Genomic DNA, 25,021 nt, shown 5'->3' with positions numbered 1-25,021 from the left:
AGGTGAGAGATAGTGAGGAGTCAAAGATGACATCTAAAGTCATAAGCCAAGCTGACTGGAATGATGGTGTCCTCAAAAGTAATAGGGAAAAGGGGTACCCAGGTGCATCAGTGCATTAAAAGCCCTACCCAGAGTCAGGAAGTCCTGGGTTTAAATCTGTCTTCAGAGACTTCCTAGATAGGTGACCCTGGGCAAGTTACTTAACACCCCTTGCTTAGTTCTAACTGCTCTCCTTCCTTGGAACCAAAACACAGTATTGACTCTAAGATGGGGGGGGGGGTGTAAGGGTTTTTTAAAAAAGCAATAGGGAAGTTAGGAAAAAAGTAGGACTTGAAGGCAGCATTCTAGACATCTTGAGTTTAAGAGGTTTGGGAAACATCAAGATGTCTGATAGGCAGTCGGAGATACAAATGTGGAGGTCAGTAAAGAATATAGAGCTAGCTAAAATGGATTTGATAATCATCAACTTTGGGATGATAATTGGATCTATGAGAGCTAATGAAATCACCAAGTGGAATAATAGATGGAGAGAAAGAAGGGCTGATGACAAAGCCTTATTGGATACCTATGGCTAATGGCTTGGATGAAGGTACAGCAAAAGAGACTAAGGACAGGTCAGATAGGAGGAGAACCAAGAGAAGCAGAGTCATGAGAATCTAAAGCGAAAAGAATATCAAGGAGAAGAGGGTGATTACGTGTCAAAGGTAGCAAAGAAGTCATGAAGTATGAGGGCTGAGAAAAGGCTATAGATTTGACCACATCTCTTGCATACTTTCCATTCTCTCCATATTGCCAATCCTCTCATTTAAGCCCTTAACATCACTAACCAGAACAATCTCAAGAGTCTTCCAATTAACCATCCTTCTTTCAACTCTCCAATTATTCCTTTTATAAAGCTGTGAAGCTTTATTCCTAAAATACAGATCAGACCCTTTCTCCATCCTACCCTACTCAAAATGTAGTTATTGGCTCTCTGTTAAGATAAAACACAAAATCCTCAGTCTGGCATTTAAGGCCATTCATAAATCTGGTTCCCACCATCCTTTCTGGCCTTATTTCACATTATTTATTCACTTATTTCTTTGCAATGAAACTAGCTTGCTAACAGTTCCCTATACACTCTGTACCTTTGCACAGGTAATCCCCAAGTCTTTAATGCTCTCCCTTTTTACCTCAAGGAATCCCATTTCCTTTAAGAAATAACTCAAGTGCCCTCTTCTACATAATGCCTTTCCTGATCTCCCAGTTGCTAATGTTCTCTTCCTATCGTGCTATGAGAAATGATAAGAAATAATGGTTTCTGAGAAACCCAGGAAGGCTTGAATGAACTGATAACAAAATGAACAGAACGAGAAAAGACAACTGATACAAACATTGTAATGATGAACAATTTTGAAAGACTTATCAATGCAAAGACCAGCACAATTTCAGAAAACTAATGATGGGGCAAGTACCCCCCTCCAGGAGAGGATTTCGAGCCATATATTTTTCTTGCACATATCCAAATGCAAGAATGTTTTTCTTGACTATACATGTTTGTAATGGATTTTTTTCCCTTGCTTAATGAGGGAGATGAGAACAAGAGAAGGCTTGAAAAAAATTGTTAAACCCTCCCAAATATTCTCTTCCTTTTGAATGACTGTTTTTACTCATCCATATGCATGTTGATTCTCCCCCAACAGAATGCATGTACCTTTTGAGTAAGAACTACTTCATTTTTAGCCTTGCACATTGAAAATACTAAATAATTGTTAAATAAATTAAAGCCCAAAGTGGCAAGTTGGTACACAGTAGCAACTAATCGATTTTTAAACATTATGGCTTATTTACCTATCAAATGGTCACATTTTTCAAATTACTGGGTATGATTTGAATTTTTTAAAGTGAAATGTTTGGGTAAATATATATACACACACTTATATGTATATATAAATGTTTGGGTAAATATATATATACATATATATATGTATATATATGGAAGTTATTTATAATTCAAAAATTAAGCATACTCAGCCAATACAGCCTATTTTATTTCTTTGGAAACTATTAATGTAAGTTGTGAAAGAAATAGAGCCCACATAAACAATTTTTTGTCTTTTCTTCTTATCAGCCTTCAGAAAAAATTGCTTACAAAGACGTTAATGACTGTGTGTCCATATTTCTTATAAAATCCTCAGGATTATATGGAAGTTTTAGTGAGAGCTTCCTCTTTAAGCAATCTCTTTGTCTCACATAAAACCACTTGTGATGCTTATGTTGTGTGTTCTTATAGTGCTTTAGGGAAATAATGCTCAGCAATTTTAAAGGAAACTTTTAGTTCCACTGGAATTTGACTGCCTGGCATAATCGCAAGGCTCTGAAGCAGGCTTTCAAACTACACACATTACTGCCGAGATTATAATAATACTAACAATAATTAGCAATAGTTGAATAGTTATTTCAATAGAAGGAAATGGTTTATTTTTTCCTGGAGTTTTTTAGAAACCAGGAATTCACCCAGGCTCCAGAAGTTTATTTCTGGTATATCACAGTTTCAACAAGTATTTACATGTCAATAAAAATGATTGCCCTTTACTTAGAATGCTTAAATTCCTCTAAAAGACTTTTTTTTAGGCTCTTATTTTTCTGTCTTAATAACAACTCCCAAAACAGAAGGGTAAGCAAAAGCTACACAAACAGGTTTAAGTGACTTGATCAGGGTCATGCAGCCAGGATGAGTTGGAGGCCAGATTTGAACCCCAGGTCCTCCCAACTCTAGCCCTGGCACTCTATCCACTGAACCATCTACCTGCCCCACTCTAAAAGACTTTTAAAAAATAATGATTTTGTTGGAATGATCTGCAAATCTCTCTATTTTATAGCAAAACTATTAAAATCAAAATGTCCTCTCCTCACTTGCATGCCGGAAAAGTGTTCAAGACTACATAATCCTACTCACTTGATCACATGCCATATTCTTTATTTCAAAGACAAAATGCATTTAACACTTCTTAAAGGCCATAAGAGTATTTCCCATCATGACTTCAGATACTAAAAGATCTCTAGGTTTGGCAACATAAATTTATCAAATGTAAGTAAGATGAAAATTGTTTAATTCTCTTTGATATTAAATATGAATTAATCAGCACAGAAAATAAGACGAACCTTTAGTGGTTTAGATTAAGTTGAAGTGAAAACTGGCCCTACTTTAGCTATATGTGTCCCCATCTAGGGCAAGAACTGTAGATTTACACCAATTTACACTAAATCTACTTCTCTTTACTCTAAATTTCTCATCCGAATTCCTAAGACTCTAAAACAGATTTAGGACTATCCCACCATATATAGTGTCATGTTAAGTAGGGAAGAATACAAATAACATTCACAGGTGATGGGAAACCACTACAAAGGCAAAGGAGGATGAAAACAATTGAGGGGTATAAATTTGCAAAAAATCTCGTGGGAGGGTGACCCTGAGACATAGCAAAGTCTAATGGATTGAGTCCTGGTCTTGGAGTCAGGAAGACCTAAGTTGAAATTGTACTCACGACACTTAAATTTAATTATGTGACCAGGAACAAATAATCTTAATCTCTGTAAGCCTGTTTCCTTATTTGGTAGAAATAAAAATTAAAAAGCCTGATACATCTACGTTATAGACTTGGGTGTGAAGATAAAATGAAACCATTTCTATAAAGCACTTTTCAAAAATTAATTGTTATATAAATGTTAGGCATTATTACTAATAACAACTTGCTTTGACAATTCAAATGGGACAAGTGTCTAATATGTACTGTGTTGAGTATCATTTAGCCACCAGCAGAAACTGTTTCCATTTTTTTTAACCCTCACCTTCCCTCTTAGAATCAATCAATACTGGGTATTGGCTCCAAGGCAGAAGAGTGGTTTGGGCTAGGCAGGACCTCCCGTCTCTGGGCTGACTCTCAATCCACTGAGCCACCCAGCTGCCCCCTTTAACTGTCTTTTTAAACTTTCCATTGCAGCATGTTTACCTACCTTTAGAAACTGTGTATCTTGGCTACATTTTTTTCCTTTTCTAATCCCTATTTGGTCTTTTCTATATTATCATTTTGCAATAACCTTGAGTTCTGGTTAACAAATTGTGCTATGAAAATTAAGTTTTCTTCATGTAAAGACACTCGATCAAGAGATTCACCTTTGTGTGTGTGTGTGTGTGTTCTGGACCCTTTGGTCAGCATGATGAAACTAGTTAGGATCATGTTTTTAGGTGTAAAAAATAAAATACATGGGATTTCAAAGGAAATTAAGTTATATTGAAATAAAGTTATCAAAATACTCTTTGTTGTTCAAAGATTAAGAGCCCCCAAACTACAGCATGTATATGTGGCAATTCTTTTTCTCATTACTCGTTCACTGAGACAGAACAATACATTTTTTTAAGTCTTAGAAATGTGATCATTGGTATCAAATGAACAAGGAAATGGCATTTTTGTTCCATAAAAAAATTTAAATGAATATCAAATTAACCTGAAATATTACATGTTAGAAATTCAGGCACTTGGCTTTTATGTCCCCTGAGAAGATATACATAAGTACATTGTGCAATACAGAATTTTTCCAAAGTCAAACTGTTTCACATAGTTCATTTGAAACAAACAACAAACTTACAGCACAATATATACACAAAATATTGTTTAAAGATAAATTATATCCTTAAGATTGACTGTTGCTTTTAAGTTTAATTTAGTACAAGAAAACATTCATACTCCAAAAGTCTCTCAATAGTTTTGACACCACTGAAATCCATATAAATTATTTTTTTATTTTTGGTCCCTGAGCTCTTTGAGTGACTCCTTTTATCAGCATCTTCTCCAAATCCTGACCCCCTGCCCCCAACAATCAACAACTTTCACCCCAAACATATGTAAAAAAATAACATTGTGGGAAAATACGCAAACATACATACATACAAATATAGATAGATAGATTTACTTCATTATTCAAATCTTTTTTGAAAGAAAATGAGATCATTTTTAGATTATACTAATGAACAGGAAAGATCAGGACTCCCTCCTTTCTTTCCCCAAATATACATTTTATTTACCTCCAACCTCATAGTTTGATTCCAAAATATTTCTAACAGAATTTATCTATAGAAAACTAGCAGCCCATGGAGGAAAGGCAGATCATAATCCACATTTATCTGTTTGCAGCAGAAAGGACATTCTATGCATTTTTGCTCATTTCACTTTTCAGTTACAGTAAACATATTCACTGTTTTGTAGGATATAAAGCTTTATGTCTTAGATGCTCTTCTAAGCACTGGACTGCAAAAGAGTCGACACTGATATCAAATTTGTTGGCAAAAAAATGGGGCTGTTGTAGCATCCATTTTAAGTCTCCTACCCCAAATATACATACTGAACGGACATGAATCCCATTGCAAGGTGGATATGGAGCACCCTTGAAAATGTCCCCTTCCAAGTATTGCCACTTCACAAACCTAGCAACTGACTGCATATCAGAAATATCATACTTATTACTGGAAGAAAGGGAACCTGGAACTTCAGGGATTCTTTGAATTGTGGCCCACAAATATTCATCGGGGCTATATGTATCTTTAGCCCACTCAATAAATTTTAGAATCTTCTCATTGGTTAGTACATACTCTACATACTTCCTACTAACAACAAAATAGGCACTGCCTGAAAAAATTGGTGATTCAATAGGAGGACGTGATTTATTTTTTCCTGTGTTTTTTAGCTTGCCCTCGATAACTTCATAATGGTTCTTCCACCTTACTTCTTTATGGGAAGGCATTTTCTCAGTTTCTAAGCTGTTTCCATCCATTAAAGTCTTTAGCTTCCTTATCATTTCCAGATTGGTTTTAATTGGGAAATCCATTCCACACAGATTTATCAAATATTTCCATTTTGAACTCTGTCTGTAGAGATCTCTCATGCAGTTGAGATCTGCTTGGACCCTACTCCATGATGCATACACAACATTCTCCAGTTGACTGGCAATGAAGACATTATTGAAACAAGATGCAATGCCCTTCACTGCTGCTAAAAAGGATTCTGGAGATTTTTTGTCAACGTGAATGCAATAATAATTCTGAGGTGTGTAGATGGTTCTTAGGAGCCGATCAAGCATTTCGATTTTGTGATAAACCACTACTGAATATGCAATGGGAAATTCTTCTTCCTCTTTACTGAGGGGTTCCATTATATATTTACGGGTCTTAATGAAAGCAGCACAGTCTTTGGTCATATTGATATAGTCATCATTTGTCCACTGAGGGAGATTCCTAAATTTCACTGTTAGCATTGTAAGCTTCACATTTTGTATTTCTTCTTTGTCACCCAATATAACTTTGGTACAATTAATATTATTATATGGATTCTCTCTAGTCAACTCTAAATGTCTGTGATTTAAAAAGTCGTCCTTTTGATTATTCCTTAAGACAGAGAAGCATATGATTAGGGTAAAAACAAGTAACAAGAAGAAGGGCTTGAAGTGACATGAACAAAGTTTCCTCCTCAGCACTCTCCTCACCATTTCAAACCAAAAACTGGGGTCCTTGCTTCCTTTAAATGTAGTTTTCTTGTGCTTTGATCACTAGTAAATACTTTCTTTTGTGGTCTTTAGAGTTGTCAGTGTACATTTATCAGGTGACAAACGATCATCTTGAAACAGCTGGAGAAAAGCTCTAAAAAAAAACATTAATTTTCATTATTAATAGTTGTCTGTTCTCAGATTCTGTTCTGTATTTGCTATTATAAACTGAATTAAAACTTTAAAGATGAAAGGCTAGGAGTCAGAGACCCTTAAAAACATCACTTACTAACTTACAATCCATTGTTTTCAGGAAGCTATTACAAGTTTAGAGGATCTCCTGGTGATATTCAACCAATATCAACAGCAATAGATCTTCAGGGAAGATTCTGACTGGGTCTCAGAAAGATCAACTTGGTTCTCTTTTCCTGCTCTACGAATCAGAGTCTCTGTTTACCAGACCAACTTAAAAGTTTAAGATTATTGGATTTTAGTTCCAGTGAAAAAGTAATCTGAACTTCTTGGGGAGTCCAAAAATTATTTCCAACAGTCTTTAAGAATAGAATTCCCAACATTAATGCATTGCTGGTGGAGTTGTGAATTGATCCAATCATTCTGGAGGGTAATTTGGAACTATGCCCAAAGGGTGCTAAAAGACTGTCTGCCCTTTGATCCAGCCATAGCACTGCTGGGTTTGTGCCCCAAAGAGATAATAAGGAAAAAGACTTGTACAAGAATATTCATAGCCATATTGTTTGTGGTGGCCAAAAATTGGAAAATGAGGGGGTGCCCTTCAATTGGGGAATGGCTGAACAAATTGTGGTGTCTGTTGGTGATGGAATGCTATTGTGCTCAAAGGAATCATGAACTGGAGTAATTCCATGGGGACTGGAATGACCTCCAGGAATTGATGCAGAGTGAGAGGAGCAGAATCAAGAGAACACTGTACACAGAGACTGATACACTGTGGTACAATCAAATGTAATGGACTTCTCCATTAGTGGCAATGCAGTGATCCAGAACAACATGGAGGGATCTGTGAGAAAGAACACTATCCACATTCAGAGGAAAAACTGTGGGAGTAGAAACATAGAAGAAAAAAATTGCTTGAATACATGGGTTAAAGGGATATGGTTGGGGATGTAGACTCTAAATGAACATCATAATGCAAACAGCAACAACATGGAAATAGGTTCTGATCAAGGACACATGTAATACCCAGTGGAATTGCAAGTGGGTTATGGGAAGGTCAGGGTAGGGGAGGGAGGGAACTAATATGATTCTTGTAACCAAGGAATAATGTTTTAAATTGACTAAATAAAATAAGAACTCCCAGAAGGGTCTTGCCTCAGTTATAGAGTCTAATATACACCCATTTTGTCATTTACACAAAATTCTTATTAGTGTCCTTAAATTTTGCAAAGTCCAAATCATTTTGTGTTTTAAAAGAAAAATATATTTTTTAAAATTCTGGGTATAGTTTCATACTGCCCACAAATTTTTATGGGGCCCATTGGCCTTTAGATTTTAGTCTATTGCACCTATTATTTGGAGGATTATTAAGTTAGCTTTTTCCTTTTAGTCATAAGTGAAATTTCCTATAAGCATTAGCAGATGTCAATGCTTCTTAACAGTACTTGTATTCAAAATGGCCACAGAGTTTGACAGAATTTAAAAGTCTTATTAGCAAAATCAGAAAAATAAATGCCGTAGCAAATTTGCAAGAAGCAGTTTAAAATACTTCCAATTTTCAGGATGACATTGGTAGTAAAGACTCCCCCAGGGGGCAGCTGGGTAGCTCAGTGGGTTGAGAGCCAGGCCTAGAGATGGGAGGTCCTGGGTTCAAATCTGATATCAGATACTTCCTCCCTATGTGACCCTGGGAAAATAACTTTACCCCCATTGCCTGACCCTTATCGCTCTTCTGCCTTGAAACAAATATGTAGTATTGATTCTAAGACAGAAGATAAGGGTTTAAAAAAAAGTCTCTCCCACTGTTGCTAACGGGGACTAATATGTTAGAGGTAATCATTGTTAGATTACATATTTATTTTTTGCTGTTAAGGTAAGACTAGTCTAAAAATCCAAAAGCTGATAAGTAACTCTGTACATTGAAGAGCTGTGACTGCTGGAGCTCAGAATTCAAACCATCTGCTGTTCAATTTTACTAGCACTGTAATGTGCATATAAACATTTGTACAGTCTTTCACTTCACTTTGTAAAGTCATGCTTTACTTTAAACAATAATTCTTGCTATTGGATCTTAAGATTTCTATGGCAAAAATAAAGTAACAAAACCCCAGGCTCTCAGTGTCCAAGAGCTATTGTTTTTTGTTGTTGTTATTTTAACACAATTTTCACTAATCATCTGTACTCCAGGTATCTGAAATCCTGAATTAACCACCATATAATGTCAGGTTCAGTAATGGAATTCTGAGTGACTACTGTATGATTGGGCAGCTGCTAAGTAATTTCTGGTTCTGTATACAATTCTCAACTACAAATCAAGATGGTTAGATAAAGGAGAGTAGTTTGATTTTCTTGCAAAAAAAAAAGGGAATTGGTCATTTAAGCAGTAGAGAATGGAAGTCTGGGAAATTAAGAGGACTTTAAGAAGGTACCTGTGTTTCATGCCATTCCATGAGGGAGCTTTCATCAAAACATTCAATGCAAGTGGAAGCCAGGCCCATCGAGTCTTGTGATGCCAAACGTGGTTGAATTGAAGGTTCAAAGTTCCTGTCTTGGAATCAGGTTTCTTAAACATGCTGGGCAGCAAGCAGCAGCAATATCACCATCAGGGTTTTTGAAACAAAGACCTATAAATTTGTAAGACAAAACAATGTACAGATACATATATGGACATACAAAAGGGTCTTCACCCTCCATAATCTGGGAGATGCCTTGGAAAGAGTTCTGGATGCAAAGACAAAAGACCTAGAGTGGAGCCCCCACAGGGCTACTCAGTACCTGCATGGTCTTCATGGCTTTAGATCCCCTTTTAACCATGGGTAAAATGAAAGGGTTCAACTACAAAATCTCTAAATCCCTTCCATCTCTAAGTCTATGCCAGTGAGGTGGCAGAGCAGATGGAGCTCTGGGCATGGAGTTAAGAAGATACGAGTTTGTGGACAGCTGGGTGGTGTGGTGGATTGAAAGTCAGACCTAGAGATGTAGTCCAGGGTTCAAATCTGGCCTCAGATGCTTCCTAGCTGTGTGATCCTGGGCAAGTCACAAACCCTGTCCTGTGTAAAAATGGATTGGAATCCAGGACTTCAATCCCCACAAGCCCTTGCTCCACTTCCCCAAAATGCTTTGTAATCTCACGCAATTCTGAGGTGGGCCGAGATAGAGGGAGGATTTAAGCTGATTGCAAAGGCTTTTGAGCTCTTTTTTTGGACTTCCATTTTGGAGCAGAGGCGTCTCTTCCATGATGTGAGGTTATCTTGTCTAGGCCTCTGGCCTAGGCACGTGTTTTTTCTTACCCTGTATTTTCTTTAATCCTTAATCTTCAATAAACCTCTAAAAATATAATACACCTTGCAGAGAGAAACTAATTTCTACCTGCCTCAGTCTCCCTTAAATTTTAATCTTCACAGTTGGCGACCACTAGATTGGATGAGAACTTCTCAAAAATTTTAGCCTAGATAATGATTTTTTTTAAGCCACATTTCTCCAAGACGCTTTTTAGAAAACCATCTTGATCAGCTCCTGCCTGTGGCCCTTTCTGGCTCCTGCTTCTGCTCCTGGCCTCTCACCTGGTGCCCGAGCTCCCGTCCCTGTTTCTCTGCATTTGGCCTCCCGGCCCTGCCCACCCCGCAGTCTTTCTTTCAATCATCTGACCCACCTGATTCAACCAAGACTGCAATCACCTGGTGACCTGCCTGCCCAACAAACCCAATTCCTTGGAGCAGATCGCTCAGGACTCATTCTATCAGTAACAAAACAGGGGTATTGGCTCCACGTGGGTGGCCTGGGCTCCACGTGGACTGGGGCAGGAGGAGGGATCATAGCAGGGGAGAGAGAAAGGGAGAGGAGAAGAAACAGACTTTTCAAACAGACTTTTAAGCAATGGGCTGTTTAAAAGGATATCTTTTGACTGTTCTGGTAATTTTATTGATTTCACCTGTGTGCCAGAAGAAAGATTCAGCCCAAAGATTCAACTTTGGGGAGGCAAATGGGTGGCTCAGCGAACTGAGAGCCAGGCCTAAAGACATGCGGTCCTGGGTTAAAATCTGGCCTCAGATACTTCCCAGATGTGGGGCCCTGGATGGGTCCCTTAACCCCCATTGCTTAGCCCTTACCACTCTGCCTTCAGACAATAGACATTTAAATGGATAATTAATTAAAAGGGAAAAAAACACACCTAAAAGAACTTCAAAGAGACTAAAGGATAAATTTTGAGGCATTTCAAACTCCAATGGTTTATAAAAATCTCTGTATTCTATTGCATTTTTTGTTTAAGGTTTAACTTTGTGATGTTAAATTCATATATTACTGGATTGAATATTATTCTGTTACACTGAAGGTTGATTGAATTTATTTTGAATGTACTGAGTTTTGAAATTCTGTTGTTTTTCCCCTATAACTATGCTGAACAAATATTATTGTAATTAAGCCCATATGAAAAAAAAACAGCCTTTCTATTTTGACTTTGTAAATTACCACATAGATGGACTTCAGGACTGGTTATAATTGTATAACAACCTTTGGAAAATTTAATATGCTAAATATCTCAAATGATTTTAAGGGTTTTTTAAATATGATTTTGTAATTTTTTTTAACAATCTCTGGTTATTTTTGCCTGCCCCTACCACGAGGTAAGGCCCATTCTAGTAGCTGAAGTGAAATACATTTTATAACCCCCAACCTTCCCACATGTGAATGGAAGTTGGGCAGTTAATCTCAGGGCATTTGTATCCCTATAAGCCTCCAAAAAAAAAGTAGCACCCCTTTATACTCTTCAGCTCATTACTTTACTTGCACCAGAATGATCTCTAGATTTCTTGGTTACGTTCTTAACCCAAGATGAGTTTTACTTTGTTTTAAAAAATATGTTTGAATACCAAGGTTGAAAGATTGCTACATTTGTAAAAATTTGTTACAAATGTCCATCAATTCATAGGTTTTAAAAATGTCATACAGCAACTTATGTGAAATATGAAAGTGTGTTTGTTTGCTATTGTAATTAATTGGGCTATTAAGAATTTTGGGGATATTGATATCTACATATTTGTACTACTGTATTTTAAAAAATGAAAAAATGTTACCTCTCTCAATTCATTTGCCTTCTACTCACAGTGATCATGGCCAGATACAAAGAGGGAATGGATCTCATTTTTGGTGAGAAAGCCTTATATTTTATATTTTCTTAGCTGACACAGAGTGTCAATGATTATAAGCTATATTTTTTAATTTTTAAGCTCTTTTATTATTATATTTTTCTTGCATGTGCAATATACTTTTTCAGGTTTATTTTATTTTTCTCTCCTTTTTATATTCGAAGCACATGTCACCAGCATTAAGATTTTCTTTAACTTTTTGACTTTTCAGTGCTACAAGTTTGAAATACATTTGCTAATGCATAACCCTAAAAGGCTTGTGACTATAAAAACGATGCCACCAATTATTTAAAAAATTACGGGACTTTGCTTAATGATTCTGTCTGATTCCAGGACAAGATATACACAAAAGAGCCATTTCACAGGGCCAAAAAAAAAAAAAGCCAATCCAGGATGGATTGATGCACTTCCAGGCCAATACAAAGGTCTTGAACCTAGTGTGAAGACTCGAGGTTACTGTGTTTAACATGTTGTTAAGACACAGGCTTTCCTTGTGTCCACACTCATTCTGAAGATACTCACAGACGAGTATCCCCAAAACCTTGGCTCCTACTTGGCTCCTATAATCTGGTCCCCTTTTCTGCCTCTCATAGTGTGGTACCTTTTTGTAGTCCTGGCTACTGACTGGGTAAATGCATCATTGCTTAGATCATTTTGATTGGGCCCTGATTGAAGGACCTGTTATAGATTTATTTTTCTTTACTTGGAATTTTTACACATAAGACTTTGATAGTCTATATTTTCATCCAGAGTTTTTTTCTTTTTTTCTTTGGATTTTTCTGATATCCTTTTAATATCTCTTGCCAATTGATTCATATACTTCATACCTCAGCCATGCATCCCTAAGTGATCCTGTATTTGTCAATCACCCTCTTAATGGGGGAATATAAAAAATATCATTTAAATTGCAAAGTTTAAATTCTTTTTGAGAAGAATTTTAGGTAAAGAAGATGCTACTTCTCTGAATCCAGAACTGAACTGTTGGAGAAGATACCATGAAGAAGCCTCCAAACCAGACAGCTGCACAAAAATTGAACTTTGGGTGTGGTTGATTGAACATTTATTTGTATGTATACTTTCATGCCAAAGGGGACTGCCCACTAACTGGCTTTTTGTCCATGCGTTCAGCAATTATTGTTTTTTTTCTCTTATCCTCAAATTACTGTAATGTTTAAGTTGATTATGTTCTCATGATCCTTTTTGGGGAAGCTTCCTACCCCAACAACAATCAAAAGGGGGCATGTAAAAATGGATTGGAATCCAGGACTTCAATCCCCACAAGCCCTTGCTCCACTTCCCCAAAATGCTTTGTAATCTCACGCAATTCTGAGGTGGGCCGAGATAGAGGGAGGATTTAAGCTGATTGCAAAGGCTTTTGAGCTCTTTTTTTGGACTTCCATTTTGGAGCAGAGGCGTCTCTTCCATGATGTGAGGTTATCTTGTCTAGGCCTCTGGCCTAGGCACGTGTTTTTTCTTACCCTGTATTTTCTTTAATCCTTAATCTTCAATAAACCTCTAAAAATATGATACTCCTTGCAGAGAGAAACTAATTTCTACCTGCCTCAGTCTCCCCTAAATTTTAATCTTTACACCCGTTCCCCTTCCCCCATTGTCTAGCCCCTACCACTCTTCTGACTTGGAACCAATATACAATATTTATTTTAAGACAGAAGATAAGAGGTTTTTTTTTTGTTTTAAAGACATGAGTTTGAATCCTGCTCATATCCTTAGGTAAAAATTGACAAGTCATTTAACCTCTTTTCAGTTTCAGTTTTCTCACCTATAAAATGGAGACAATACTATGCTAATGCCATAGGGTTCTTCTGAAGATCAACTGAGATAATATGGTAAACCTCAGTTTCTTTACCTTAAAGATGACTAATTTAATTAGACTAATTTATGTTTAAGGCCAAATCCTGTACTAATACTCTGTGAGTCCAGAGGAAGAAACACTTCAGAAAACTGAGAAAATGCAACACAATACAAATGCAAAGTTCCTAATAGTTCCACCTAGAAAAAACATTTCTGAAATTATATCTTTAATAAAATTAGCTTATTTACTAAACAATTATGCCTATTCATTAGCAAGTTTGGGGATACAAAGGCAAGAGTAAAAAAAAAATAAAGTCCATGCTGGAGCTTATGCTCAATGAAGGATAATTCAATATGTATAAGGAAAGGGAAGGTAAAGAGGATCGCACTGCTACTAAGTGTCTGAGACCAGATTTGAACTCAAATCTTTATGACCAGCTCCACTGCATCACCTAGCAGGCAGGATGGGAAAGTATACTATCAGCATGGGGAGAGGTCCAGGGAAACCTACATGGAGTTAGCATCTGGAGCTAAGTCTTATAGGATGATAAAGATTCTGAACATTTTTCAAATAAGCATTGCAAGTAAGGAAGATCTCTTGGGTGAAAACAGAGAGGTTGTGGAGGGTGGGAGGATTGGGGGAGGGGGGAGAGTGATGAGTCCAGTTTAAGACATCCTCTGTGTCAGATGTCAGCAAGATATTCATATGGAGATATCCTGGGGGCAGCAGGGTTGGAGAGTGGAGTTTAGTAAAGAGATCAAGACTGGTGGGAGCTATTTACAGGGATGTAGTTACTCTTTGGAGCACATAAGACCACCCAGGAAGGAAGAAGAAATGCTGGGGGTTGGGGTGGGGGAGATACCACAGGGGGAAAAGTCATCCATTCTTAAGAGACTGAAAAGGAGCAATCAGATAGGCAAAAGGAAGAACTGGAGAGAAGACTAACACAAATCAAGGAAGGAGAAAAGTATACCAGAGAAGGGATTGTTCAAATGTAGAGAGGGGCAGAAAGGTCGGGGGAAAGAGATAAAAGTGAGGCCATTGCCTATAAAAACAGATGACACTTCATACTCTGCATTAAAGTTTGCATCATGCTTTTCACCTATTTCATTTGATTCTCAATGCAGTCAAGTACTACAGAGGTCATATCCCATTTTACAAATCATAGACATCAAGACTTATGTTTGGGAGGGACCTTAGAGGTCATCTAATCCAAAATCCTCATTTACAGATAAAGAAACAGCCCCAGGATAGTTAAGAAATTTGCTCATGAGCACACAGGTAGTTGTTGAAACTTGAAGAGTCAGGATTTGTATCTAGTTCTCCCCTGATTCCAGGTTCTGTGCCTTTTCCATGAAATACCGTGCTTCCTTCCCAAATGAACAATTACGAGGTTACTGGTGACCTCTGAGCCAGCTGTTTCAGTAAACTGCTGGGTTTATTTTCAGCAGGCATTTGGGATGTGTTTGAAAAGTGCCAATGCCACACTTTCCATTATTGGTGTGAAAGGAAGAGGAAGTTTGGGGTAGAAATGCAATACCACTGTCATTTGATTTTATAATGATCTGCTCCCACTAAAAAACTGTCTCAAAGGAGATATTTCTTTAAAAGTTAAAAAGAATAACAATTAATTTTGTTTTGATTATTTTGTACATGATGTCATATACACAAAAAGGTGGAAACTGTGGATCCAAATATAATTATAAAATACACAACAGCAATCTCCTGTAATATAAACAGATGGAAGATAGGTGCTCACCATTTTAAATTCCTTCCTTTGGAAAAATGTCAGATTCTCAAATATATATTGATAGAGCTAGGAACAAGAATAGAAGCTAAATCTGTGATTTCAATGGTAAAGTAAACATAGTCCCCCTACCAATGCAAATAAGCCTCTTCTAGGCATCACACTTGTTAGAAGGTTACCTAGAACGCTGCAGGCCCCCCTTAAGTGATTTGCCCAGGGTCATGGATAGTTTGTAACAGGAGATTTGAATGTGTCATTGTTATACTTCTAAGAAGCAGGAGTATTTTCTTTTTTTTACATTCAAGCATAGGATTGTGTGATAGAAAGAGGGGCCCATTGTGATATGATGGCAAGAGTATGCAAGAACATTGGATTTAGCATCAGAGGTGCAGTAAGCAGCAGGCCCTGGTTCAAATGTGGGCTGTGCTGCTTCTCATCTCAGATCCTCTGATTCCTTATTCTTAAGAGCATTAAGCTAGCCAATCTCTTCAATTCCTTTTCAATTGTAGAGCTTACGAATCAATGACACTTCAGCATCCCATCATCTTGGTCCAGTACTTTATCTTGGTCCAGTACTAATTTCTTGGGAAAAAAATAACTGCTATTTAGAAAAGTGTGTCTGTATTTTAAAGGTGCCAGTAATTTAAAACCAAAACCTACTGGAAAACTACTCTACCATACTTCTGTGTTTGAAATGAAAGTTTTGCAATAAACCAAGTGAATGGTTCTTTTTCATTTATACAATTGGGACCAGAAGTTAAACACATTGAAAGGGGCAATGTTTTCTCAAATATCCTGACTCCTAAAGACATGAAAGCCTTCTTATAAGCAAAAATTCCCTGCCAGTTGGCCAAAAACAGTTGAAAGAAAAGAGGCTATTATATAGAGAAACGGAATTCTATATAATGTTAACAATACCGAGGAGTCAGCTTATATTAAATAATGTTTTGTTTAGTCAGGACCTGTGATTTCATCAGTAGAGGACATTGCCCTGTGGGCTACTAATTAACACTTCATCTTCAATTGATAATGTTAGAGAATTGGGGCAGGTTGGGGGCTCAGTGGCTAGACTAACAGGCTTGGAATCTAGAGGACCAAAGTTCAAATCTAGCCTCAGACGCTTCCTAACTGTGAAAGCCCCAGCAAGTCAGTTAACACTGTTTGCCTAGCCCTTGCCCTTCTGGCCTAGAGTTGTCACTGTGACTTTAAGTAAAGGTTATTTTTTAAATGTTACATACTTTTCCAGGGGGCAATGAGAAGAGGCCAACTCACTTGCCCAGGGTCATATAGCTACTATAAGACTAGTATTCGAGGCAGAATTTGATCTCAGCCTTCTTGAGTCTAAGGTCAACTCCTCCAATAAATATTTCATGTTGCCTCTTATATAAGAAGGGAAGAGTTGAAAAATGTGAATTGTGCCATGCTATTTTATCACTATTACTGATTGTTGACATTTATACAATGCTTTGTGGTTTACAACGTGATTAATATGTAAGGATGTACCTCACTGAGAGGACATTTACAGCCTGAGAAGGGAGAGCTCTTATTTATCAGATGAGTAGATCATTTTGCTTCTGATAAAGAATGTGAAGCACCTACCCCACCCCCCCACAAACACTTGCCTATGAAATGTCCAGGAAAGCAACTCAGCAGCTAGTAGAGATTATGGACTTTTCCCCAGATCATAAACTACCTCCTTCACCTTTTCCCAACCCCATTCTTTGCATGAACCAAGCTGGTCAATAATTATTGGGTGGATGGTCATTGCCTGTTTATGAAAAATTGGGAATTATACTAGGTGGTCATTTTCAATTCAGATGAGGTATCTCACCAATGGAAACCAGTTTTGTATTAGGGAGAATTGTTAAAAGGAGAAACTAAAGCATAAAGGACACCAGTTTGCACAGTGACAATCTTATGTAACCAAGATGAGACCTCAAGGAAGTAGAATTGGTGAGGTTTCTGAAGTCCTAGGGATGGCAAGGATCTTGTTCTCCTCAAAAGCACAGCAGTGCCCACATTGAGAACTGAAACCAATTCTGAAACTGGAAGTAGTGGAGACAACGGCTGTCCCGTGAAGTTAGTTTAAGTGAATCTAGGATTCAAAGAGGAATCCAGCATTTAACAAGATGCTAGAAGACCCATGGGTTACTAGAATGAAAGGGCAAAGCTTTGGGGAACAAATCAAGCCTATATTTCCCAAAGTCATAATTCTGTGTCTTTTTTTCACTTGGGCTCCTTCACGAAAGCCTGAGTCCTTTCCCTCTGGATCAAAGGAAAATCTGTTTATCTTTCTTTGTTTAAATATCGTAGATGGTGTTCATCAGAGGCCCTTGTTAGTTTGGGTACACTTATTAGAAAGGCAGGTTTGAGAAGGCATTTGAGAAGGGACTATCCCAAAGAAGTGAAACAGATTCAACACTGATATGTTTTGCCAGAATACTGCCTCTGGCTGGGGACTTGGAGAAGAGGAAATGAATGAGGCAACAGAGGAAAGAGGGAGCAGAAGTGGGAGCATTTATACCAGGAAACCCATCTAAGCAGTGAGTCAGCAGTTGGAGTGAGGGGTAAAATGAATAATTATGTGAATGCTACATACAACAGTATCTCTTTTGATCCTCATATTTCTCTCTGTGAAATAATACCTCTTTCTAAATGAAGAAACTGGCACAACTTGCCAACAGTTACAAGACTTTCATCAGTTAGGATTCAAACCCAGGAGGTTTCTCAAGTCTAAATTCAGTATTCATTCCACAAACTACAACATCCAGAACTTTATAACTGCAAAAATGCAACGCTATTAAAAAAAAAAAAGGATTCATGTAGGCTAAGAAAAATATAAACAATGACCAACGGTCAGTATAACTGGAACCTCCTTTTGCTTAACTTCAACAAGGAAATAAAATGTATGAAGAAAATGGGGGCAGGAGAGTGAAAAAGAAAGAAGGGATTAGTTAATGGAGTAGATAATTGAACAATGAGAAGTGTTGGAAAATTCCCAAATATCCAGAAAAACAGGGTTTTAAACAAAGACCATTATTTGTTCACCAAAGGTCACTAGGAGGATTTGAATTGGAAAGGACATTAGCAGCCATCTAGTCCAACCCAAACATGAAAAGAATACCCATTGTCAAGTGTACATCCAGCCTCTAAAGAAGGGGAACCCACAACCCCTCAAGACAGTCCATTTCACTTTTGGGCTTCTTAAGTTGTTAACAAGTGGGGGGGGGGGGGGGGGAGGCTGGATTCTTGTTTTGTTTCTTTCAATTTGGCTTAAATTTACCTCTTTGCAGCTTCTACCCATTGCTCAACTTGGCCGTCCCAAAGAGAACAAGTCGAAGTCTAATTTCTTCTCAGCATAACAACCCTTCAAACACTAGAAAACAGGAATCATGCTTCCCATCCCTATTTCAGTCTTCTTTTTTCCAGGCTAGGCAAAAATATACCATCCCTGTCCTCGAGGACATACTCATGAGGGAGAAAAGTAAATACAACTACACTGAGACAAAATAGAGGACAATATTTACAGATATAGATCAAAACCTCACAGGTTTTTGAAATACTTTGGTTTTACACACACACACACACACACACACACACACACACACACACACACACACCATAAGTAGAAAGTAATCTCAGATGAAAGGCACTAAAAGTCAGGGGATCAGGGAAGATTTTTAGCAGAAGGTGGGTTCTGAGCTGAACCTTGAAGGCCAGGAAAACCAGGAGGCAGAGATGAAAAGGAAGAATATTTCAGGCAGCAAATGAAAATATAGTCAGGAAATGAAGCAGAGTACAAAGAACAAGGAATAACTTAATTGTAGTATCTATGAAAGGAAGAAAATTATAAAAGGACAAGAAAGGTAGAGAAGGACCATGCTATGAAAGCCTTTAAATTATAAACAGAGAATATATTTGATTCTTCAGGTTATAGGGAGCAACTGGAATTTCTCGAGTAGGAAGGTGACATGGTTAGATTTGGGCTTTATGAAAATGGCATATGGTACCTATGGTGAAAATGGCATATGGCCCCTATGATGAAAATAGATTGCAGTGAGGAGACAATTGGGGCAGGAAGACCAATTCCAAGGATGCAATAATTCAATTCAAGCACAAGGTGATGGGGGGCCTATACCAGGCTAATTGTTGCATCAGTGGAGTGAAAGTGTTGTATTCAAGAGCTGAACACAATATTCCAGGTGAAGTCCAATGAGGGTAAAACAGGATGGCACTATAAACTCTATAAACTTATATATAAATATAAGCCATGCTCCCTCTCCCTTAATGCAACCCAAGATCACATTAGCTTTTATGACCACCATATTACATTGCTGACCTGCAGTCCACAAAACTTCTATTTTAGAATGGCTTCTTCCATCTTATACTTGTGCTATTTATTTTTTACATTTATCTCTACTGAATTTTATTTAATTAAGGCCTAACCTATCCTATATAACTGTATACAAGAAACATGTTCTAGAGTAGGGCCTGACAAGGCAGCAGCTTACTGCTTCTAGAGAAGTCCTGTAAGAAGATTAAAGAAACTAAGTATGTCCTAGAGGAACACAAAAAACATAGTAAGGAACACAATGTAACCGAGAGTGTATTTGTTTAAATTTTAAATTAGTTTTCTTAAACTTTTTAAAATCATATTTACTTTATACATATATCATAGCATAATACACCAGTTTAATTCTCTACCTCCATTGTTAAACTATATGGCATGCAAGATTAAAGAGTTGGTCTTGGTGTCATTTTCAAGTGTCATCTCTGATACACATACTAGTTGCATGTGCCTGGACCAAGTAATTTAGCCTGTTACAATTCTAAGGAATTCTATAAGACTATAAATTATAGAAGATTTGCAAATCAGCATTGAGAGAGAGTTCTCTACACCAATGAAACTGTGAGTCTTAAACAACAAATCTGAAGATGAAAACTCAAAGAATTTAGGAACTAAAAGGAACCCTGGAGATCATCTTAGTCCAGAAATTGATAAATTATGACCTAATGGTCATATCTGTCCCTCCACCATAGTTTGATGATCTCTGATCTTGTCTAATCTTGCTATTTTACAGATAAAGGAATTAAGGTTTATAGGTTAAGTGATTTTAGCATACAACTTGGGAAAGATTGCCAAACCCTGAACTTAACAATTCTGACCTCAGTCAAAAGCTTTCAACAAGTAATTTTAGCCTCTATCCAGGAGTTCATCCTTAGGGAACATCAATTTGGGGAGGGATTCGTACTGAGCAGTGAGACAAAAACTACCTCGTGAAATTGGGGGATGATGAGTGGACTCAACTGTGGCAATCAGTAGTGTAACAGATGTGGTAGCCAGATGGCTCTCCCATCCATGAATTTCCACTTGCATTTCAAGTCACCTTTTGGATATGGAATAATGTAGGGTTTTCAAAATTAACACTTAGAGCCAACACCAAGGATTTTACTTTTAATGTGGAGCCAGACCTCTAGCATGGATTCCCCTCTTTCTTAATATCTACCTTTCTTATTAGTCCCTTCTATATCACAAATTCAGTTTTACTGAGGATCTAATCATGTGGATAGTCCATTTCCCTCAAAAACATATAAGATAAAGGACAAAATAAGGTGATAAAGAAACTATGAATCACAGCAAGTAGTATAGACCAATTCTTAGGCCCATTTATACAATCAGATCAAATCTTCCTGATACTAATTTCACCTTTGACTCTATACCACCTGATAATGTAATATATATGTGGGTATGGATTTATGTGCATATGTATATATATATATACACATATACATACATGTACAACTATATGTATACATGTATGTGCATACATGTTTTTCCTTGGCATTTATATCACGGGATGATGTCATGACTTGTACTTTAATTGAATTTAAGTGAAGCAGAATTGAAGAAAACTTAAGCCTCACATTCTTTTTCAGGGTCAAAGTCCAGTAGCAAGACAAAAGTTAGAATGACTGGAGAAGGCCCAGAATGCAGTGGATCATGCTAATGTCTTCAATGTCTGACCAAGTCTAAGTAAGTGCTCAACAGCACTGGCTTTAGCCATCTTTATGGCAATTGGAACAAACTGTTCTCATACACCCATTTGGCTGGGAGAAGTCTTTTCATGCTACTCAATAATGGGTTTAGCTCATCTGTCAAGAGGGTTTTACCAGGATATGATCACTGCCCAAGCTATAGATTCTTGGAGCCACAGGTGACATCTGGGTGGCAAGGAGAAACCAAAGGTAGATGATCAGCCTGAAAAGGGCTTGGCAAGCCCCCATGCAAGAGGAGTCCTCTCTGCACACCCTATATACATATACATGCATTTTTACCTTATTCTCATCTACAGGGACACTCACACCTACTTGGCATTCATACACTGCACATGAAAATTTATGTGAGCTAAAAATGTGCATAGAGATTATCTATGTGGAAGGGAAAAGGAAGAAAATAAACATTTAAGTACCTACTGTGTGCTAGGTATTGTGTTTTAAGGGCTTTGTAAATAATACCTCATTTGTTCCTCACAAAGTCCCTGTGAAGTAGGGGCTGTTATTAACCCCAGGCATTTAAGGAAATTGAAGTAAACAGAAGCTATGTGATTTATAGAGTCACAATGCTTGTACCTGAGACTAGATGTGAAGTTAGGTTTTCCAAGGATGGAAGTTCATTAGACTTAGGAGACTGTTGAGTTGGCAGACAAGAGAATTCAAAGAGACAATATGAATTGTTTTTATCATCATCAGTGTGGTACATGATATTGGGAGGATAAGAAAAGAAATGACCATTCAAGTAAAAATCATTCTTTTATGCCCCCAAAGCCAACAAAAATAATATCACTCCAGATGAAACAAAAAAGCTCTGCATTAGTGAATATTCTCCAATAGAATTTTAGCACAGAAGATAGATTTCTGAGGGGAGAGGCTCTCATGATATTCAAACCTGGAAAAAAAATCACTTAACCTTTTCCTGCTTCAGTTTCCCCAACTGTAAAATGGGAGATAATAAGAGGACCTATCTTGTAAAGTTGTTGGGAGGATCAAATAAGATAATAATCGTAAAATGCTTCGCATAGCATCTGGCACATAGTAGTCATTTAACAAATGCTTATTCCCTGCTCACTCTTTTTCTGCTAAAACAAGGACTCTTAGTTATTTCTTAAATGCTCTATTGCAAAGTAATTTTCCCAGTGACCCTGTGAGGTATTTCAAGAACTGTCATTCACATTTCAAAAATGAGGAAATTCAGATTTAGAGATTAAGTGAGTTTTACAGTTACTCAAACATTTAAGTATCTACCTCTTAAATGGGCAAAACATTGTATCCACTGCTGAGAGTGATACAAAGACTGAGTAAAAAAATAATCCTTGATCCAGAATACTGTGATAAAAAGATAACATGCTAAATAATAGAAATATACAAAGTATTCAGCCACAGAGTTTTAAGTAAATATGTTCTAAAGCAGGTAAAGAACAGTTACAAAGTTTTAGTAACTTCTACTCCCCCAAGGGAACTAAGGGTAGGCTTCTCCCTTAATCATGGCACACTTGGTTGGCAGTGGAGAAGAAAGGCAAAGGGATTATCTGAATTTTCACAATTTCAAAAATCTTGCATTTCACATTTAGAGATTCAGACTGAGCCAGAACTTTCATGTACCTGCTCATTGTTCTAAATAAAGACATCAGTCTTTAAAGAAACAAAGAATTAACTTGGCGATTAAAGCTCTGTTGGTGAATTTTGCTTATTTTTCTTCAGACATTAGCTGAAGTTTAGTGTGATTTTTTTTAAATGAACAACTCAAAGTAGGTTTTTTTAAATGTACAAATGTTTATTAATGGGTTTTTTTGTGATTTGTCTTCTTTTCCCCCTCCTTTTTAATGTTTGAGTAAGCATAAAATGCACTTAATCTCTCTAAGCCTGAATTTCCTCTTTTAAAAAAATATTTATTTAATTGATTAATTTAGAATATTTTTCCATGGTTACATGATTTGTGTTCTTTCCCTTCCCTCTTCCCTCCTCTTTCTCGTAGCCATTGAGCAATTCCACTGGATTTTGCATATATCACTGATCAAGATCTATTTCCCTATTATTAATATTTGCAATAATGATCATTCAAATGTTTTTCTTCTGGATTTCTGCTCCTGCAATTCCTTCTCTGGATGTGGATAGTTTTCTTTCTCATAAGTCCCTAAGAATTGTGCTGTATCACTGCATTACTGCTAGTAGAGAAGTCCATTACGTTCAATTGTGCCACAGTGTATCAGTCTCTGTGTACAAAGTTCTCCTGGTTCTGCTCCTTTTGCTCTGCATCATGAATTTCCTCTTTTTTGAAATGAGAATCACAAGTCTTCACCCTTCAATGACATAGCAGAGTCAAGAGGTGACAGAAAGATGCAGGGAGGATGAAGAAAACAGTGTTGACGGAGGCAGGTGAAAGGGGTACCTTCTGTACAGAAAGGACTGAAAAGAGGTTAGGGAGAAGTGTCTAGATTGGCTGAAATAGCATCGAGAAGAGGAAATTCTTCTTGTGTTTTCTGATTGCTTCAAGCTCCGGTCTGAATGTTTCAGCTTTGGGAAGAGAAATCCTCCCTGCTGCTCCCACTCCCTCCATTTGGGGGAGGAGGTCAGTCAGTGATGCAATTGCTGGGAGATTAGTTGGAGATATTATCGGAATGAGCACTGTCAGGGCCTGCTGCAGGGGAGATCACTGATAAAGGTGTAGTAGCATCCTGCCGACCTCCACTAGTACATGTTTACACAGTCAGATATGTCGGAGCCAGAATTCCTCCTGATTCCAAGGTCAGCCACCTACCCACTATGTCATGCTGCCTCTGGAGACTGATGCCCTCTAGCCTGTACATCTGACTGGCTACAAATTCCTCACTGTATCCTCCCCTATCTGGCTGATAACATAGCAAAGGGCATCCCACCTGTGATTGCCCACTGGTTCCACCTTGGGCCCCTCAGTAAGAATTCCCACTGACTACATGGTCATGAACAAATCTCTAGCATATGACAAAATTAAAAGAACTGAAAGAATGAGCTTAACTGGAAGTTGAGAGTAAGTTAGCTTGACTTGCATGGGCTGACCCTTTGGTAAATGTGACAGCCATTTTGGCAGTATAAATATTGGTTTCTTCTTGAAATTTGCCCAATGTTCTTGTATCGGATTTCCTTATTTTCAAATTAGCTTGACACCTGTGAGACCATGCTGCCATATTTCTTGGCTAGTTCCTCTTTGGCTTCCTTACTGGGGTAAGGGTTGCTGAAATGGAAATAGAAACACTCAATCAGGATTTTTGTGGTTTGCTTTTGAAGTTCCATCCCTTCTGCCTTGCTTCCAAAAACCACAAGCAAAGCACCATGACTACTTCATGTATGCTCCGCTTGAGTTGCATCTGGATGGAGTTGAATTTGCAATAGATGATGACCACCATTCTTTCACTCTCCTTTGGTGAGATGGGTTTGTTTTGGCTCTGCTCACAAAGCAGGTTCATCATACATATGCTGAATTTACTTCGTGCCTGTTCACATTTTTCCAGTCCCTGGTGGTAGATCTGTTGCATTTGTGAGGGTTTAGCTCTGTAGTCAGAATGGTCA

General features: G+C 37.6%; 1 protein-coding gene across 1 annotated transcript in view; it reads right to left on the bottom strand.

Annotated features, from left to right (window-relative positions):
* Nucleotides 1-2,934: 2,934 nt before the first annotated feature.
* The window catches only part of GCNT1 (glucosaminyl (N-acetyl) transferase 1), a 34,837-nt gene continuing 12,750 nt past the window's right edge, over nt 2,935-25,021 (bottom strand). The window contains exons 2-3 of the mRNA XM_001366091.5: nt 9,141-9,335; nt 2,935-6,673 (exon numbers count right to left, since the gene is read on the bottom strand). Coding sequence (XP_001366128.1) covers nt 5,233-6,522 — 1,290 coding nt within the window. The 5' untranslated portion in view covers nt 6,523-6,673; nt 9,141-9,335 and the 3' untranslated portion in view covers nt 2,935-5,232. The remainder of the gene's footprint in view (nt 6,674-9,140; nt 9,336-25,021) is intronic.

Source organism: Monodelphis domestica, chromosome 7, assembly GCF_027887165.1.
Source record: "Monodelphis domestica isolate mMonDom1 chromosome 7, mMonDom1.pri, whole genome shotgun sequence".
NCBI classification, from domain to species: Eukaryota; Metazoa; Chordata; class Mammalia; order Didelphimorphia; family Didelphidae; genus Monodelphis; species Monodelphis domestica.
Note: the sequence above shows the minus strand (reverse complement) of the source record. Positions and strands in the feature narration are given on the sequence as shown.